At 40.8% G+C, this 18,501-nt stretch overlaps 1 protein-coding gene across 4 annotated transcripts in view; it reads left to right on the top strand.

Moving 5' to 3' along the window:
• Positions 1 to 18,501, top strand: part of FCHSD2 (FCH and double SH3 domains 2) — an 816,168-nt gene that overhangs the window by 619,181 nt on the left and 178,486 nt on the right. For all 4 annotated transcript variants that reach the window (XM_053708714.1, XM_053708715.1, XM_053708716.1 and 1 more), the window contains one exon: positions 12,577 to 12,693. In XM_053708714.1, coding sequence (XP_053564689.1) covers positions 12,577 to 12,693 — 117 coding nt within the window. The remainder of the gene's footprint in view (positions 1 to 12,576; positions 12,694 to 18,501) is intronic.

Raw genomic sequence — 18,501 nt, 5'->3', positions numbered from 1 at the left:
ACACCTCCGCTTATTGCTTAGGGAGGTTTTTAGCGACTCTAGATGATTGTGACCCCATTGTGGTTCCAGAGAAATTGTGTAAAATGGACATATACTTTTCAGTGCCTGTTTACACTGATGTTTTTCCAGTCCCTAAGAGGTTTTCGGAAATTATTACTAAGGAATGGGATAGACCAGGTGTGCCGTTCTCTCCCCCTCCTGCTTTCAAAAAGATGTTTACCATAGATGCCGCCATACGGGACTGGTGGCAGACGGTCCCTAAGGTGGAGGGAGCAGTCTCTACCCTAGCTAAGCGTACAACTATCCCCGTCGAGGACAGTTGTGCTTTCCTAGATCCTATGGATAAAAAATTGGAGGGTCTCCTTAAGAAAATTTTTATTCATCAAGGTTTTATTCTCCAGCCTCTTGCATGCATAGCCCCAGTTACTGCTGCAGCGGCTTTTTGGTTCGAGTCTCTTGAGGAGGCTCTGCAGGTGGAGACTCCGCTAGATGACATTCTAGACAGGATTAAAGCTCTTAAGTTAGCTAACTCCTTTATTTCTGACACCGTTTTTCAGTTAACCAAACTAACGGCTAAGAATTCAGGATTTGCCATTTTGTCGCGTAGGGCGCTATGGCTTAAGTCCTGGTCAGCAGACGTTACTTCAAAGTCTAAGCTTCTTAACATCCCCTTCAAGGGACAGACCCTATTCGGGCCCGGTCTGAAGGAGATCATTTCTGATATTACTGGAGGAAAAGGTCACGCCCTTCCTCAGGATAGGTCCAATAAGAGGACCAAACAGAATAATTTTCGTTCCTTTCGAAACTTCAAGAGTGGCGCAGCCTCAGTTTCTTCTAATGCAAAACAAGAGGGAAATTTCGCCCAGTCCAAACCAGTCTGGATACCTAACCAGGCTTGGAACAAGGGGAAGCAGGCCAAGAAACCTGCTGCTGCCTCTAAGACAGCATGAAGGACCGGATCTAGTAGGGGGCAGACTTTCTCTCTTCGCCCAGGCTTGGGCAAGAGACGTCCAGGATCCCTGGGCGCTAGAGATTGTTTCCCAGGGATATCTTCTGGAATTCAAAGGTTCATCTCCAAAGCGGAGATTTCATCTCTCACAACTATCTGTAAACCAGATAAAAAGAGAGGCATTCTTACGTTGCGTTCAAGACCTACTGGTTATGGGAGTGATCCACCCAGTTCCAAGAGAGGAACAAAAGCTGGGTTTTTATTCAAACCTGTTTATAGTTCCCAAAAAAGAGGGAACTTTCAGACCTATCTTGGATCTCAAGATCCTAAACAAATTTCTCAGGGTCCCATCCTTCAAGATGGAGACAATCCGAACCATCCTCCCTATGATCCAGGACGGTCAATATATGACTACAGTGGACTTAAAGGATGCTTATCTCCACATTCCGATTCACAGAGATCATCATCAGTTCCTCAGGTTCGCCTTCCTAGACAGGCATTACCAGTTTGTGGCTCTTCCCTTCGGGTTAGCCACAGCACCAAGAATCTTTACAAAGGTTCTAGGGTCCCTACTGGCGGCTCTAAGGCCGCGGGGCATAGCGGTAGCCCCTTACCTAGACGACATTCTGCTTCAGGCGTCGACTTTTCAAATCACCAAGTCCCATACGGACATTGTTCTGGCCTTTCTGGGGTCTCACGGGTGGAAAGTGAACATAGAAAAGAGTTCTCTCCTCTCCCAAGAGTTTCCTTCCTAGGAACTCTGATAGATTCAGTAGAAATGAAAATTTTTCTGACAGAAGTCAGGATATCAAAACTTCTAACTTCTTGCCGTACTCTTCATTCCACTTCTCGGCCATCAGTGGCTCAGTGTATGGAAATGATCGGCCTAATGGTAGCGGCAATGGACATAGTTCCGTTTGCGCGCCTACATCTCAGACCACTGCAACTTTGCATGCTCAACCAGTGGAATGGGGACTACACAGATTTGTCTCCTCTGTTAAGTCTGGATCAAGAGACCAGGGATTCTCTTCTCTGGTGGTTAACTCAGGTCCATCTGTCCAGGGGAATGAGTTTCCGCAGGCCAGAGTGGACTATAGTGACGACAGATGCCAGCCTTCTGGGCTGGGGCGCAGTCTGGAACTCCCTGAAGGCTCAGGGTTCGTGGACTCAGGAGGAAGCCCTCCTTCCGATAAACATTCTGGAACCAAGAGCGATATTCAATGCTCTTCAGGCTTGGCCTCAACTAGCTGCGGTCAAGTTCATCAGATTTCAGTCGGACAATATCACGACTGTAGCCTATATCAACCATCAGGGGGGAACAAGGAGTCCCCTGGCAATGATGGAGGTTTCCAAGATAATTCTATGGGCAGAGGTTCACTCTTGCCATCTCTCAGCTATCCATATCCCAAGAGTAGAGAACTGGGAGGCGGATTTTCTAAGTCGGCAGACTTTTCATCCGGGGGAGTGGGAGCTCCATCCGGAGGTAATTGCCCAGCTGATTTAACTTTGGGGCAAACCAGAACTGGATCTGATGGCGTCTCGTCAGAACGCCAAGCTTCCTTGTTATGGGTCCAGGTCAAGGGATCCCCAGGCAGCGCTGATAGATGCTCTAGCAGTGCCCTGGTCCTTCAACCTGGCTTATGTGTTTCCACCGTTTCCTCTCCTCCCTCGTCTGATTGCCAAGATCAAGCAGGAGAGAGCTTCTGTGATTTTGATAGTGCCTGCGTGGCCACGCAGGACTTGGTATGCGGATCTGGTGGACATGTCATCCTCTCCACCATGGACTCTGCCGCTGAGGCAGGACCTTCTACTCCAAGGTCCATTCAAACATCCAAATCTAATTTCTCTGCGTCTGACTGCTTGGAGATTGAACGCTTGATTTTATCAAAACGTGGTTTCTCCGAGTCGGTCATTGATACCTTGATTCAGGCTCGAAAGCCTGTCACCAGGAATATCTATCATAAGATATGGTGTAAATATCTTCATTGGTGTGAATCCAAGGGTTACTCGTGGAGTAAGATCAGGATTCCTAGGATACTATCTTTTCTCCAAGAAGGATTGGAAAAGGGATTATCGGCTAGTTCCTTAAAGGGACAGATTTCTGCTCTGTCTATTCTTTTGCACAAGCGCCTGGCTGATGTTCCAGACGTTCAGGCGTTTTGTCAGGCTTTGGTTAGAATCAGGCCTGTGTTTAAACCTGTTGCTCCGCCATGGAGTTTAAATTTAGTTCTTAAAGTTCTTCAAGGGGTTCCGTTTGAACCTTTGCATTCCATAGATATTAAGCTTTTATCTTGGAAAGTTCTGTTTTTAGTAGCTATCTCTTCGGCTCGAAGAGTTTCAGAGTTATCTGCCTTGCAGCGTGATTCCCCTTATCTGATCTTCCATGCAGATAAGGTAGTTTTGCGTACCAAACCTGGGTTTCTTCCTAAGGTAGTATCTAATAGGAATATCAATCAGGAAATTGTTGTTCCGTCACTGTGTCCTAATCCTTCTTCAACTTCTCTTTCTTTTTGGCTGAGAAGCATAATCCATTTAGCTTATGAGACTGCTGGCCAGCAGCCTCCTCAAAGAATTACAGCTCATTCTACTAGAGCGGTAGCTTCCACATGGGCTTTTAAACATGAGGCCTCTGTTGAAAAGATTTGTAAGGCGGCGACTTGGTCTTCGCTTCATACTTTTTCTAAATTCTACAAATTTGATACTTTTGCTTCCTCGGAGGCTATTTTTGGGAGAAAGGTCTTGCAGGCAGTGGTGCCTTCCGTTTAAGTGCCTGCCTTGTCCCTCCCTTGATCCGTGTCCTAAAGCTTTGGTATTGGTATCCCACAAGTAACGGATGAACCCGTGGACTGGATACACCTTACAAGAGAAAACAAAATTTATGCTTGCCTGATAAATTTCTTTCTCTTTTGGTGTATCCAGTCCACGGCCCGCCCTGTCACTTTAAGGCAGGTGTTTTTTATTTTTAAACTACAGTCACCACTGCACCCTATAGTTTCTCCTTTTTCTTGCTTGTCTTCGGTCGAATGACTGGGGGTGGTAGTTAGGGGAGGAGCTATATAGACAGCTCTGCTGTGGGTGTCCTCTTGCAGCTTCCTGTTGGGAAGGAGAATATTCCACAAGTAATGGATGAACCCGTGGACTGGATACACCACAAGAGAGAAATTTATCAGGTAAGCATAAATTTTGGGTTTTTTTCTCTCACGCATTCCAGTAAAGGCTGAGGCGTTTCTGAAATGTGTTTCACACCTAGAGTCGGCTGGGGTAATTGTGCCAGTTCCAGTTCTGGAACGGGGTCTGGGGTTCTACTCAAATCTGTTCATTGTACCAAAGAAGGAGAATTCCTTCAGACCAGTTCTGGATCTAAAAATATTGAATCATTATGTAAGGATACCAACATTCAAAATGGTGACTATAAGGACTATTCTGCCTTTTGTTCAGCAAGGGCATTATATGTCTACAATAGACTTACAGGATGCATATCTTCATATTCCAATTCCTCCAGATCACTATCAGTTCCTGAGATTCTCTTTTCTAGACAAGCATTACCAGTTTGTTGCTCTTCCGTTTGGCCTAGCAACAGCTCCAAGGATCTTTTCAAAGGTTCTCGGTGCCCTTCTCTCTGTAATCAGAGAACAGGGTATTGCGGTATTTCCTTATTTGGATGATATCTTGGTACTTGCTCAGTCTTTACATTCTGCAGAATCTCATACGAATCAACTTGTGTTGTTTCTTCAAAGACATGGTTGGAGGATCAATTTACCAAAGAGTTCCTTGATTCCTCAGACAAGGGTAACCATTTTGGGTTTCCAAATAGATTCAGTGTCCATGACTTTGTCTCTAACAGAAAAGAGACGTCTGAAATTGGTTTCAGCTTGTTGAAACCTTCAGTCTCGATCATTTCCTTCGGTAGCTTTGTGCATGGAACATTTTGGAACTCCGTGCGATTTTCAGAGCTCTTCAGTTCTGGCCTCTTCTGAAGAGAGAATCATTTATTTGTTTTCAGACAGACAATGTCACAACCGTGGCGTATGTCAATCATCAAGGTGGGACTCACAGTACTCAGGCTATGAAAGAAGTATCTTGGATACTTGTATGGGCGGAATCCAGCTCCTTTCTAATTTCTGCGGTTCACATCCCAGGTATAGAAAATTGGGAAGCGGATTATCTCAGTCGCCAGACGTTACATCCGGGCGAATGGTCTCTTCATCCAGAGGTATTTCTTCAGATTGTTCAAATCTGGGGACTTCCAGAAATAGATCTCATCTAAACAAGAAACTTCCCAGGTATCTGTCCAGATCCAGGGATCCTCAGGCGGAAGTGGTGGACACGTTGTCACTTCCTTGGAATTATCAACCTGCTTATATCTTTCCGCCTCTAGTTCTTCTTCCAAGAGGGATTTCCAAAATCCTAATGGAGCGTTACTTTGTACTGCTGGTGGCTCCAGCATGGCCACACAGGTTTTGGTATGCGGATCTTGTTCGGATTGCCAGTTGCCAACCTTGGACACTTCCGTTAAGGCCAGACCTTCTATCTCAAGGCCCATTTTTCCATCAGGATCTCAAATCCTTAAATTTGAAGGTATGGAGATTGAACGCTTAATACTTAGTCATAGAGGTTTCTCTGATTCAGTGATTAATACTATGTTACAGGCTCGTAAATCTGTATCTAGAAAGATTTATTACCGAGTTTGGAAGTCTTACATTTCTTGGTGTTCTTCTCATAAATTCTCTTGGCATTCTTTTAGAATTCCTAGAATTTTACAGTTTCTTCAAGATGGTTTGGAAAAAGGTTTGTATGCAAGTTCCTTGAAAGGACAAATCTCTGCTCTTTCTGTTCTTTTTCACAGAAAGATTGCTAATCATCCTGATATTCATTGTTTTGTACAGGCTTTGGTTCGTATTAAGCCTGTCATTAAGTCAATCTCTCCTCCTTGGAGTCTTAATTTGGTTCTGAGGGCTTTACAGGCTCCTCCATTTGAACCTATGCATTCTCTGGATATTAAATTACTTTCTTGGAAAGTTTTGTTCCTTTTGGCCATCTCTTCTGCTAGAAGAGTTTCTGAGTTATCTGCTCTTTCTTGTGAATCTCCTTTTCTGATTTTTCATCAGGATAAGTTGTGAATTCTAACAACATTAGTAGAGAAATTGTTGTCCCTTCTTTGTGTCCTAATCCTAAGAATTCTCTGGAGAGATCTTTACATTCTTTGGATGTAGTAAGAGCTTTGAAATATTATGTTGAAGCTACTAAAGATTTCAGAAAGACTAGTCTATTTGTTATCTTTTCTGGTTGTAGGAAAGGTCAGAAGGCTTCTGCCATTTCTTTGGCGTCTTGGTTAAAGTCTTTGATTCATCATGCTTATGTGGAGTCGGGTAAAACCCTGCCTCAAAGGATTACGGCTCATTCTACTAGGTCAGTTTCTACTTCCTGGGCTTTAAGGAATGAAGCTTCTGTTGATCAGATTTGCAAAGCAGCAACTTGGTCTTCTTTGCATACTTTTACTAAATTCTACCATTTTTATGTTTTTTCTTCTTCTGAAGCAGTTTTTGGTAGAAAAGTACTTTAGGCAGCTGTTTCAGTTTGATTCTTCTGCTTATAATTTCAGTTTTTTTCATTATGTGATTAAAACTTTTTGATTTGGGTTGTGGATAATTTTTTCAGCGGAATTGGCTGTCTTTATTGTATCCCTCCCTCTCTAGTGACTCTTGCGTGGAAGTTCCACATCTTGGGTATCTGCTATCCCATACGTCACTAGCTCATGGACTCTTGCCAATTACATGAAAGAAATCATAATTTATGTAAGAACTTACCTGATAAATTAATTTCTTTCATATTGGCAAGAGTCCATGAGGCCCACCCTTTTTGTGGTGGTTAAGATTTTTTTGTATAAAGCACAATTATTCCAATTCCTTGTTTGATGCTTTCACTCCTTTCTTATCACCCCACTTCTTGGCTATTCGTTAAACTGAATTGTGGGTGTGGTGAGGGGGTGTATTTATAGGCATTTTGAGGTTTGGGAAACTGCCTCTCCTGGTAGGAATGTATATCCCATAGCTCATGGACTCTTGCCAATATGAAAGAAATGAATTTATCAGGTAAGTTCTTACATAAATTATGTTTTTGTCTTTTTTAACTTTTGTATTCCCCCTGTATATACAATTTCACATCTTTATAGATATTGATTCAATGTTGATATATAACTTTATGTCAGTATATGCTCTATGTAAAGCTATATATTTCCCCTGTCTGTTCTCCTACACTGGACATTGTCTGCCTGTTACCTAAGCCCCCCTCATGATTTTTACGACACCTCCTCCTCTCCCTGCACTGTCTTCTTAGCTATTCTGTGTTTTAAGATATAATCTGTAAATTCCATTGAATTGGTCAGTATTGCTTTAGACTTGATAAAGTAAGGAACTCTTCTGAAAGCTTGTCAACTTATAAATGTATAGTTAGTCCAATAAAAAAGTATCATTGCTCAATGCAATACTCTTGTTATTTTGATATATATATATATATATATATATATATATATATATATATATATATACATACATATACACAGTATATATAGAGAGAGAGAGATATTTTTCAGAAGGAATTTAATTTAATCTGTGAAATAAAGTAGTGCTTTTACACTTGATCCATATTATAAAATCAATTCTGTTTACGGGAAATCTGGAAACTCTGGCCAACTCTGAACTAGTTTAAAATTCGCTTCACATTCCTGGTGGTCCACAAGTTATTCAACTAAGCATTGGCTCTAAGTTCACTGTTGTAAATGCTCTATACATTTATTAAAACACTTAACGTTCAACGGGTTCCTTGTCAAACACCTTTTTATAAGGAGTTAGAAAAGAAAATCATTAAATCAGGATTTTATAACTTCTGGCAAGAAAATGTAGAGTTTTCTTGCCAGGTAATTAAGAAACGTGCCGGCAGACGTAATGGTGTAATTCTTCCAGTTCTCGCAGGACACTGGTGAGGTGCAATATTGTAGGCCAGATAATTGCTTTCTGCAGTACTGCCATTAATATAGCACATTGCACAAACAAGAATTTTGGCAGCAAAGTTGTAGAAAAAATGTCTATTGTGTGTTTGGAACAGTTTCTGTGTTATGAAGATGGGAGGTCCATTTGTTAGTGGAAGAGAAGAACGCAATGGCTTGAAACAAGTGGGAACAAATTTGACATGAAACTTACTTTTTTATTTCATAATTAAGACAGAGCAAACCATTTTAAACAACTTTCTAATTTATTTCTACAATCACATTTGCTTCATTCTCTTGTTATCCTCTGCTGAAGGAGCAGCACTGCACTACTGGGAGCTAGCTGAACACATCCGGTGAGCCAATAACGAGGCATATATGTGCAGCCACCAATCAGCAGATAGATCACAGTAGGGGGAACTGCTGCTTCTGAGCCTACCTTGATATGTTAAAAGGATACCAAGAGAATGAAATAAATTAGATAACAGAAGTACATTGGAAAGTTGTTGAGATTGCATAATGAAAGCTTAATTTTTCATTTACTGTCCCTTTAAGTGCAAACTATAGCGATAATTGAAATCCACATTAGTGCATTCCAATTTTCATGAGAAGTATTTTAACAATACATTACTATTTAAAGCATTAAAAAAATTCTATCAAAGCCTATTGTTTGTTTTTTCAGAAAAAAAACATACTGAGCACCTGTCCATATAGAACAAGTTCCAGCACTGACAGTTTGCTAGTGGCAGTAGCAGTGTTCAGTGTGTCACATATGTTTTGTGCTCAGTGTGTCACGTATGCCTTGTGCTCAGTGTGTCACGTATGCCTTGTGCTCAGTGTGTCACGTATGCCTTGTGCTCAGTGTGTCACGTATGCCTTGTGCTCAGTGTGTCACGTATGCCTTGTGCCCAGTGGGCCGCGTACGCCTTGTGCCCAGTGGGCCGCGTACGCCTTGTGCCCAGTGGGCCGCGTACGCCTTGTGCCCAGTGGGCCGCGTACGCCTTGTGCCCAGTGGGCCGCGTACGCCTTGTGCCCAGTGGGTCGCGTACGCCTTGTGCCCAGTGGGCCGCGTACGCCTTGTGCCCAGTGGGTCGCGTACGCCTTGTGCCCAGTGGGTCGCGTACGCCTTGTGCCCAGTGGGTCGCGTACGCCTTGTGCCCAGTGGGTCGCGTACGCCTTGTGCCCAGTGGGTCGCGTATGCCTTGTTGGGCCCACTATGTCGCGTGTCTTGTTGGGCGCAGTGTGTCGCATATATGTCTTGTTGGGCCCACTGTGTCGCGTGTGTCTTGTTGGGGCCTGTGTGTCGCCTACGTCTTGTTGGGGCCTGTGAGTCGCCTACGTCTTGTTGGGCTCAGTGCGTCGCGTACGTCTTGTTGGGCTCAGTGCGTCGCGTACGTCTTGTTGGGCTCAGTGCGTCGCGTACGTCTTGTTGGGCTCAGTGCGTCGCGTACGTCTTGTTGGGCTCAGTGCGTCGCGTACGTCTTGTTGGGCTCAGTGCGTCGCGTTCGTCTTGTTGGGCGCAGTGTGTCGCATATATGTCTTGTTGGGCCCACTGTGTCGCGTGTGTCTTGTTGGGGCCTGTGTGTCGCCTACGTCTTGTTGGGGCCTTTGTGTCGCCTACGTCTTGTTGGGCTCAGTGCGTCGCGTACGTCTTGTTGGGCTCAGTGCGTCGCGTACGTCTTGTTGGGCTCAGTGCGTCGCGTACGTCTTGTTGGGCTCAGTGCGTCGCGTACGTCTTGTTGGGCTCAGTGCGTCGCGTACGTCTTGTTGGGCTCAGTGCGTCGCGTACGTCTTGTTGGGCTCAGTGCGTCGCGTTCGTCTTGTTGGGCCCAGGGTGTCGCGTACGTCTTGTTGGGCCCAGGGTGTCGCGTACGTCTTGTTGGGCTCAGTGCGTCGCGTTCGTCTTGTTGGGCTCAGTGCGTCGCGTTCGTCTTGTTGGGCCCAGGGTGTCGCGTTCGTCTTGTTGGGCCCAGGGCGTCGCGTACGTCTTGTTGGGCTCAGTGCGTCGCGTTCGTCTTGTTGGGCTCAGTGCGTCGCGTTCGTCTTGTTGGGCCCAGGGTGTCGCGTATGTCTTGTGAAACAGCGATAGCTTTTACCAAAAGTTTTTTTTCCTAATGAGTGTTTATTGCTAAAACACATTTTAGTTTATAGTATAATAATAGGATGGAGTATACTGGTATAGAGAGAAATACCATTTTGTAAAATGCTTCCCAATCTAGTTTTATCACTGTATCTTTTCAGTAGGATTACTCTGCTAAACTATTTCTTATTAATTGTTTACAACAAATAGTAATCACAATACCCTAATCATGGGAGGTGCATAGCATTGCTTAAAGGGACAGTAAACACCTTGTATTTACAAAATTTTTCTGTTGTCTTCTAAAAGATTAACACATCAGCAGAATCCAAACGTCATTGTAATGGTTTAACTTTTGTTTGCTGCAATTGTTTTTCAATGGCCAAGCTCCATCTACCACCTTTATTTGGAGAAGCCAATCTAGACTTAAGTCTGGGATGATAGGGTTTACCACTGTTGTATTATTATTATTTGGCTCCAGCAGAAATGAAAAGATTGCAAATCAGGGAGAGATATGTGGCAAGGCTCCTCCCTCTCTGTGATCCATGGTGTAAGTCCGGGGCACGCCATTGTGAAGTGTGTTTTTAGTTTAATCTTCCTTCCCCCTGCATCATGTGACCACATCAGCCAATCACAAAATTCATATATGTGTATACTATGAATTCTTGCACATGCTCAGTAGGAGCTGGTACCTCAAAGTGTACATAGAATAAAGATTGTGCACATTTTGATAATGGAAGTGAATTGGAAGGTTATTTGTAATTGTGTGTTCTATCTGAATTATGGGAGTTTAATTTTGACTTTAGAGTTCCTTTCTGAAACGCTAGGATTTACCATTGGAACAAATAAAGTTGACTTTCATTCATGAAGTATAAAATACTTCATGCTGAAAGCCCCTTTATTTGTTCCAATTCACTTCCATTATCAAAATGTGCACAATCTTTTTATATGTACATTTTGAGGCACCAGCTCCTACTGAGCATGTGCAAGAATTCATAGTATACACATATATGAATTTTATGATTGGCTGATGTGGTCACATGATACAGAGGGAAGGAATTCCTGCACGGCTATTGGCTAAGAGGTGGAAACGTCAACTCTCTGACAGGTAGCGTTCTGCTGGTGGGCTGCCTTACCAGCTCAGTGAAGGCGATCGCTTGGAACAACTAAAGGGGCTTTTCAGCATGAAGTATTTTATACTTCATGAATGAAAGTCCCCTTTATTTGTTCTAATGGTAAATCCTAGCGTTTCAGAAACGCTAGGATTTACCATCACTTTAAGCAGTTTATATTACAATTCACAAATGTTCCTTAAAGACAAGCAAATCTGACTGTATATATCACGTGATTAACATATCATCTATTAATATGAGATCTCTTGTTTGATAGCTTAACATTTTGTGCATCTGTCTTCATTTTTTAAAATAGTTCTAAGCAAATGTCGTAAACTACAGACACCAAGAGAAAGAATGAAATAAATTTAAGGTCAAGGAGACGCTCATTAGGACGAAAGTAAGGGGCCACAAACATGGGGGTGAGAGGAAAAAGGGGAGAAAATAAGGATAATAATGCTAATTTCCTGAAAAGAAGTTTGAGGGTTTCAAGAGCCAATAATGCCAGATTTGTAAGTACTGAGTCTGTTATCTAAAACCTCAGCAGCTGGACTCAAGGCACTGGGCAACCTTATGAGTTGTTGTTTCTGTGCAATAAGAAGTGTACATGCTTACGTTTTCAGTTTCATTTGCACATTGCATTTTGTATTTATTTGTGTAAGTACAGTAAGCAGTCTGAAGAGCAAGCATTTTCAGTTAATGGAACGTGAAACAAAATTTTTTCTTTTTTTCATGATTTAGAAAGAGCAGGTAATTTTTAAACAACTTTCCAATTTACCTCTATCTGAATTGCTTCATTTTCTTGGTATCCTTTGTTGAATAAACAGCATTGCACATGGTTGAGCCAACAACATGAGGTATATATGTACAGCCACCAATTAGCAGCTCTTGAGCCTACCTAGGTATGCTTTTCAACAAAGGATACCAAGAGAATGAAACAAATTGAATAGACGTAAATTGGAAAGTTGTTTAAAATTGCATGCTCTTTCTGAATCATGAAAGAATAGAAATGTGTTTAATGTCCCTTTAAGACAATAGCCTACCTTGGTTTTGCAAGACCTGCTTATCTTTTGCAGTTTCACTGTAGTCGTGGCTTCTCCATACCCTTGCCACAAAGTTTTTTTTCCTTCCTGGTCGTTATTAGTTTAAAAAAAAATAAAACAATGTAAAGCTGAGTGAGTGTTGGAGCATATCTGGATATGTAAATTTAAAAATGAGTATTCCTTTAATGACTTTTGTACCTCATCATATGTATATTTGTTACGTTACCTTTTTTAGTCTACTTCTTCCTACAGCTTTATCCTTTGTGGGACTCTTTGTAAAATCTCTTGCGAGGTTTCTTTTTTTCATCACTGGACCCTTTGGACCTAGAGATTCCAGCCTCAAATTCTTGTGCAGAACTAGCAAATGTAACCCCAAGCTGTGCAAATGAACTTTTACTTTTGTCTTGCAGAGCAGGCAACTGGAATCTGAAACCGGCACTACAGAAGAGCACAGCCTAAATAAAGAGGCTCGGAAATGGGCAACGCGCGTGGCACGAGAGCACAAAAACATCATCCATTGTCAGAGGGTAGGTACCAAGTATAAAAGTTAGTGTTTATCTGTCTCACTCAGATTCTGAATGATTTGTTGTTTCTTTAGTTAAGTCATTGGTGAATAAAACTAAGAACAAGTTAGTTATAAGTTTGGCTTTTTCATAAATACTTGATACATTCAAACTATTAACAAATAAAGCTTAGGGTGTACTTGATGCAATTTAAAAAATAAATAAAGGGATACTAAGCACAATTTTTTTTTCTTTCTTTAAAGGGATAGTAAACCCCAATTTTTTCTTTTATGATTCAGCTACAACATACAATTTTAAACAACTTTCCAATTTACTTCTATTTGCTTCATTCTCTTGTTATCTATTTTTGAAGGAACAGCATTGCACTACTGGCAGCTAGCAGAACTCATCTAGTTAGCCAATCACAAAAGACAAATGTGTGCAGGCACCAATCAGCAGCTAGCTCACACTAGTGTAGGATATGTGCGTATTCTTTTTCAACAAGAGATACTAAGAGAACGAAGCATATTTGAAAATAGAAGTGAATTTTAAAGTGAATTAAAATTATATGCTCTATCTGAATCATGCAAGTTTAATTTTCACTTTCCTATCCCTTTAATGATTCAGATAGAGCATGCAATTTTATGCAACTTTCTAATTTACTCCTATTATCACTTTTTCTTCGTTCTCTTGGAATCTTTATTTGAAAAAGCAGGAATGAAAGCTTAGGATCTGGCCCATTTATGGTTCAGCACCCTGAATAGCGCTTTGTGGCTACATTTAGCTACCAATCAGCAAGCGCTACTCAGGTGCTGAACCTAAAATGGGCCGGCTCCTAAGTTTTCATTCCTGCTTCTTAAATAAAGATATCAGGAGAACGAAGAAAGTTGATAATAGGAGTAAATTAGAAAGTTGCTTAAAATTGCATGCTCTATCTGAATCATGAAAAAAGAAATTTGGGTTAAAGGGACACTGTAACCAAAATTTTTCTTTCGTGATTCAGATTGAGCATGAAATTTTAAGCAACTTTCTAATTTACTCCTATTTTCAATTTTTCTTCGTTCTCTTGCTATCATTATTTGAAAAAGAAGGCATCTAAACTTTTTTTTGGTTTCAGTACTCTGGACAGCACTTTTTTATTGGTGGATGAATTTATCCATCAATCAGCAAGGACAACCCAGGTTGTTCACCAAAAATGGGCCGGCATCTAAACTTACATTCTTGCATTTCAAATAAAGATACCAAGAGAATGAAGAAAATTTGATAATAGGAGTAAATTAGAAAGTTGCTTAAAATTTCATGCTCAATCTGAATAGCGAAAGAAAATTTTTGGTTACAGTGTCCCTTTAAGTATCCCTTTAATATAAGGTAAAATTGATACACTTGAGGTTGCACTTTAAAAAGCTCTAAATTTCCAGCATTTTATACATTATCTGGGAACTTTTTAAAGGGACAGTCAACGTTACTTTTAAATTAACATATATTAAAACTACATACTTCATTGTATAAGTAAATAGGTTTTTCGGCACCTAATATTTCAAATATCGACAATAAAATACCTTTATTATTCTGCTTTGGCTCCCCCATCTGGCTGCCCACAGATCCTCAGCGTTTCTTCTATTTTAGAGTCACAGTACGCTCCGGCAAGTAAGGAGAATATCGAGCACCTCACCCATAGATATAATGTAAGCGTGCTCTCTTAGTAACAGATGACACGCATGCTCAGATCCTGTGCTCCAAATAAGGAAGTAAAGATAGTGGAACGCAACAAAACAAGCCTAGCTAAGTAGCTATCCTAGCGCTTCACTCTCATGGGTGTTTTTTTTAGCATCAAGCTGTATATATACATGTCAATGTGCGTTTGTAATTTATAGCTTGTAGTCTCACTATCAATTTAAACTTTTTAATTATAAGTGCAAAAGGGATGATTATTTCAGCTGTTTATTTTACTTCAAATACATACACTGATCTAATTATATTTCTTTCATGTAATTAGCAAGAGTCCATGAGCTAGTGACGTATGGGATATACATTCCTACCAGGAGGGGCAAAGTTTCCCAAACCTTAAAATGCCTATAAATACACCCCTCACCACACCCACAATTCAGTTTTACAAACTTTGCCTCCGATGGAGGTGGTGAAGTAAGTTTGTGCTAGATTCTACGTTGATATGCGCTCCGCAGCAAGTTGGAGCCCGGTTTTCCTCTCAGCGTGCAGTGAATGTCAGAGGGATGCGAGGAGAGTATTGCCTATTTGAATGCAGTGATCTCCTTCTACGGGGTCTATTTCATAGGTTCTCTGTTATCGGTCGTAGAGATTCATCTCTTACCTCCCTTTTCAGATCGACGATATACTCTTATATATACCATTACCTCTGCTGATTCTCGTTTCAGTACTGGTTTGGCTTTCTACAAACATGTAGATGAGTGTCCTGGGGTAAGTAAATCTTATTTTCTGTGACACTCTAAGCTATGGTTGGGCACTTTGTTTATAAAGTTCTAAATATATGTATTCAAACATTTATTTGCCTTGACTCAGAATGTTCAACTTTCCTTATTTTTCAGACAGTCAGTTTCATATTTGGGATAATGCGTTTGAATTAATCATTTTTTCTTACCTTCAAAAATTTGACTCTTTTTTCCCTGTGGGCTGTTAGGCTCGCGGGGGCTGAAAATGCTTCATTTTATTGCGTCATTCTTGGCGCTGACTTTTTTGGCGCAAAAATTCTTTTCCGTTTCCGGCGTCATACGTGTCGCCGGAAGTTGCGTCATTTTTTTACGTTATTTTGCGGCAAAAATGTTGGCGTTCCGGATGTGGCGTCATTTTTGGCGCCAAAAGCATTTAGGCGCCAAATAATGTGGGCGTCTTATTTGGCGCTAAAAAATAAGGGCGTCGCTTTTGTCTCCACATTATTTAAGTCTTATTTTTTCATTGCTTCTGGTTGCTAGAAGCTTGTTCTTTGGCATTTTTTCCCATTCCTGAAACTGTCATTTAAGGAATTTGATCAATTTTGCTTTATATGTTGTTGTTTTTTTTTCTCTTACATATTGCAAGATGTCTCACGTTGCATCTGAGTCAGAAGATACTACAGGAAAATCGCTGTCTAGTGCTGGAGCTACCAAGCTAAGTGTATCTGCTATAATTTTTGGTGTCTGTTTCTCCAGCTGTTGTTTGTATTGCATGTCATGACAAACTTATTAATGCAGATAAAATTTCCTTTAGTACTGTTACATTACCTGTTGCTGTTCCGTCAACATCTAATTTTCAGAGTGTTCCTGATAAACATAAGAGATTTTATTTTTTAAATCCATTAAGAAGGCTATGTCTGTTATTTCTCCTTCTAGTTTACATAAAAGTCTTTTAAAACTTCTCTTTTTTCAGATGAATTTTTAAATGAACATCATCATTCTGATACTGATAATGGTTCTTCTGGTTCAGAGGTTTCTGTCTCAGAGGTTGATGCTGATAAATCTTTGTATTTGTTCAAGATGGAATTTATTCGTTCTTTATTTAAAGAAGTATTAATTGCATTAGAAATAGAGGATTCTGGTCCTCTTGATACTAAATCTTAACGTTTAAATAAGGTTTTTAAATCTCCTATAGTTATTCCAGAAGTGTTTAATCTCCCTGATGCTATTTCTGAAGTAATTTCCAGGGAATGGAATAATTTGGGTAATTCTTTTACTCCTTCCAAACGTTTAAGCAATTATATCCTGTGCCATCTGACAGATTAGAGTTTTTTTGGGGACAAAATCCCTAAGGTTATGGGGCTGTCTCTACTCCTGCTAAATGTGCTACTATTCCTACGGCAGATAGTACTTCATTTAAGGATCCTTTAGATAGGAAAATTGAATCCTTTCTAAGAAAAGCTTACTTATGTTCAGGTAATCTTCTTAGACCTGCTAAATTTTTAACGGATGTTGCTGCAGCCTCAACTTTTTGGTTAGAAGCTTTAGCGCAACAAGTAACAGATCATAATTTTATAGCATTATTATTATTCTATAACATGCTAATAATTTTGTTGGTGATACCATCTTTTGATATCATTAGAGTTGATGTCAGGTATATGTCTCTAGCTATTTTAGCTAGAAAAGCTTTATGGATTAAACTTGGAATGCTGATATGTCTTCTAAGTCACCTTTGCTTTCCCTTTCTTTCCAGGGTAATAAATTATTATCTCAACTGTTTCTGGAAGGAAGGGAACTTTTTTACCAAAGGATAAAAAATCTAAGGTAAATTTAGGTCTAATAATCATTTTCCTTCCTTTCCTCATAATAAGGAACAAAAGCCTGATCCTTCATCCTCAGGAAAGGTATCAGTTTGGAAACTATTTTCAGTTTGGAATATATCCAAGCCTTATAGAAAACCTATAGCCAGCTCCTAAGTACCCATGAAGGTGCGGACCTTATTCCAGCTCAGCTGGTATGGGGCAGATTATGTTTTCTTCAAAGATATTTGGATCAATTCCGTTCTCAATCTCTGGTTTCAGAACATTGTTTCAGAAAGGTACAGAATTGGCTTCAGTTAAGGCCTCCTGCTAAGAGATTTTTTTCTTTCCCGTGTCCCAGTTAACACAGCAAAGGCTCAGCATTTCTGAAATGTGTTTCAGATCTAGAGTTGGCTGGAGTAATTATGCCAGTTCCAGTTCTGGAACAGGGGCTGGGGTTTTATTTTATCTCTTCATTGTACCAAAGAAGGTCAATTCCTTCAGACCAGTTCCGGATCTATCAATATTGAATCGTTATGTAAGGATACCAACATTCAAGATGGTTACTGTAGGACTATCCTGCCTTTTGTTTAGCAAGGGCATTATATGTCTACAATAGATTTACAGGATGTGTATCTGCATATTCCGATTCATCCAGATCACTTTTAGTGTCTGAGATTCTCTTTTTAGACAAGCATTACCAGTTTTGTGGCTCTACCGTTTGGCCTAGCCTCAGTTCCAAGAATTTTTTTGGTTCTCGGTGCCCTTCTTTCTGTAATCAGAGAACAGGGTTTTGGTATTTCCTTATTGGACGATATCTGGGTACTTGCTCAGTCTTCTCATTTTCGAAGAATCTCATACGAATCGACTTGTGTTGTTTCTTCAAGTTCATGGTTGGAGGATCAATTTACCAATCAGTTCATTGATTCCTCAGACAAGGGTAACCTTTTTAGGTTTCTAGATAGATTCAGTGTCTATGACTCTGTCCTTGTCAGACAAGAGAAGTTTAACATTGATATCAGCTTGTCAAAACCTTCAGTCACAATCATTCCCTTTGGTAGCCTTATGCATGGAAATTTTAGGTCTTAGGACTGCCGCATCAGATGCGATCTCCTTTGCTCATTTTCACATGCGACCTCTTCAGCTCTGTATGCTGAACCAATGGTGCAGGGATTACTCAAAGATATCTCAATTAATATCTTTAAACCGATTATACGACACTCTCTGACATGGTGGGCAGATCACCATCGTTTAGTTCAGGGGGCTTCTTTGTTCTTCCGACCTGGACTATAATCTCAACAGATGCAAGTCTTACAGGTTGGGGAGCTGTGTGGGGGTATCTGACGGCACAAGGGGTTTGGGAATCTCAGGAGGTGAGATTTCCGATCAATATTTTGGAACTCCGTGCAATTTCAGAGCTCTTCAGTCTTGGCCTCTTCTGAAGAGAGAGTTGTTCATTTGTTTTCAGATAGACAATGTCACAACTGTGGCATACATCAATCATCAAGGAGGGACTCACAGTCCTCTGGCTATGAAAGAAGTATCTCGAATTTTGGTTTGGGCGGAATCCAGCTCCTGTCTAATCTCTGCGGTTCATATCCCAGGTATGGACAATTGGAAAGCGG

This window comes from Bombina bombina, chromosome 3, assembly GCF_027579735.1.
Source record: "Bombina bombina isolate aBomBom1 chromosome 3, aBomBom1.pri, whole genome shotgun sequence".
Lineage (NCBI taxonomy): Eukaryota > Metazoa > Chordata > Amphibia > Anura > Bombinatoridae > Bombina > Bombina bombina.
The sequence above is the reverse complement of the archived record's forward strand: the minus strand, read 5'-3'. Positions and strand labels throughout refer to the sequence as shown.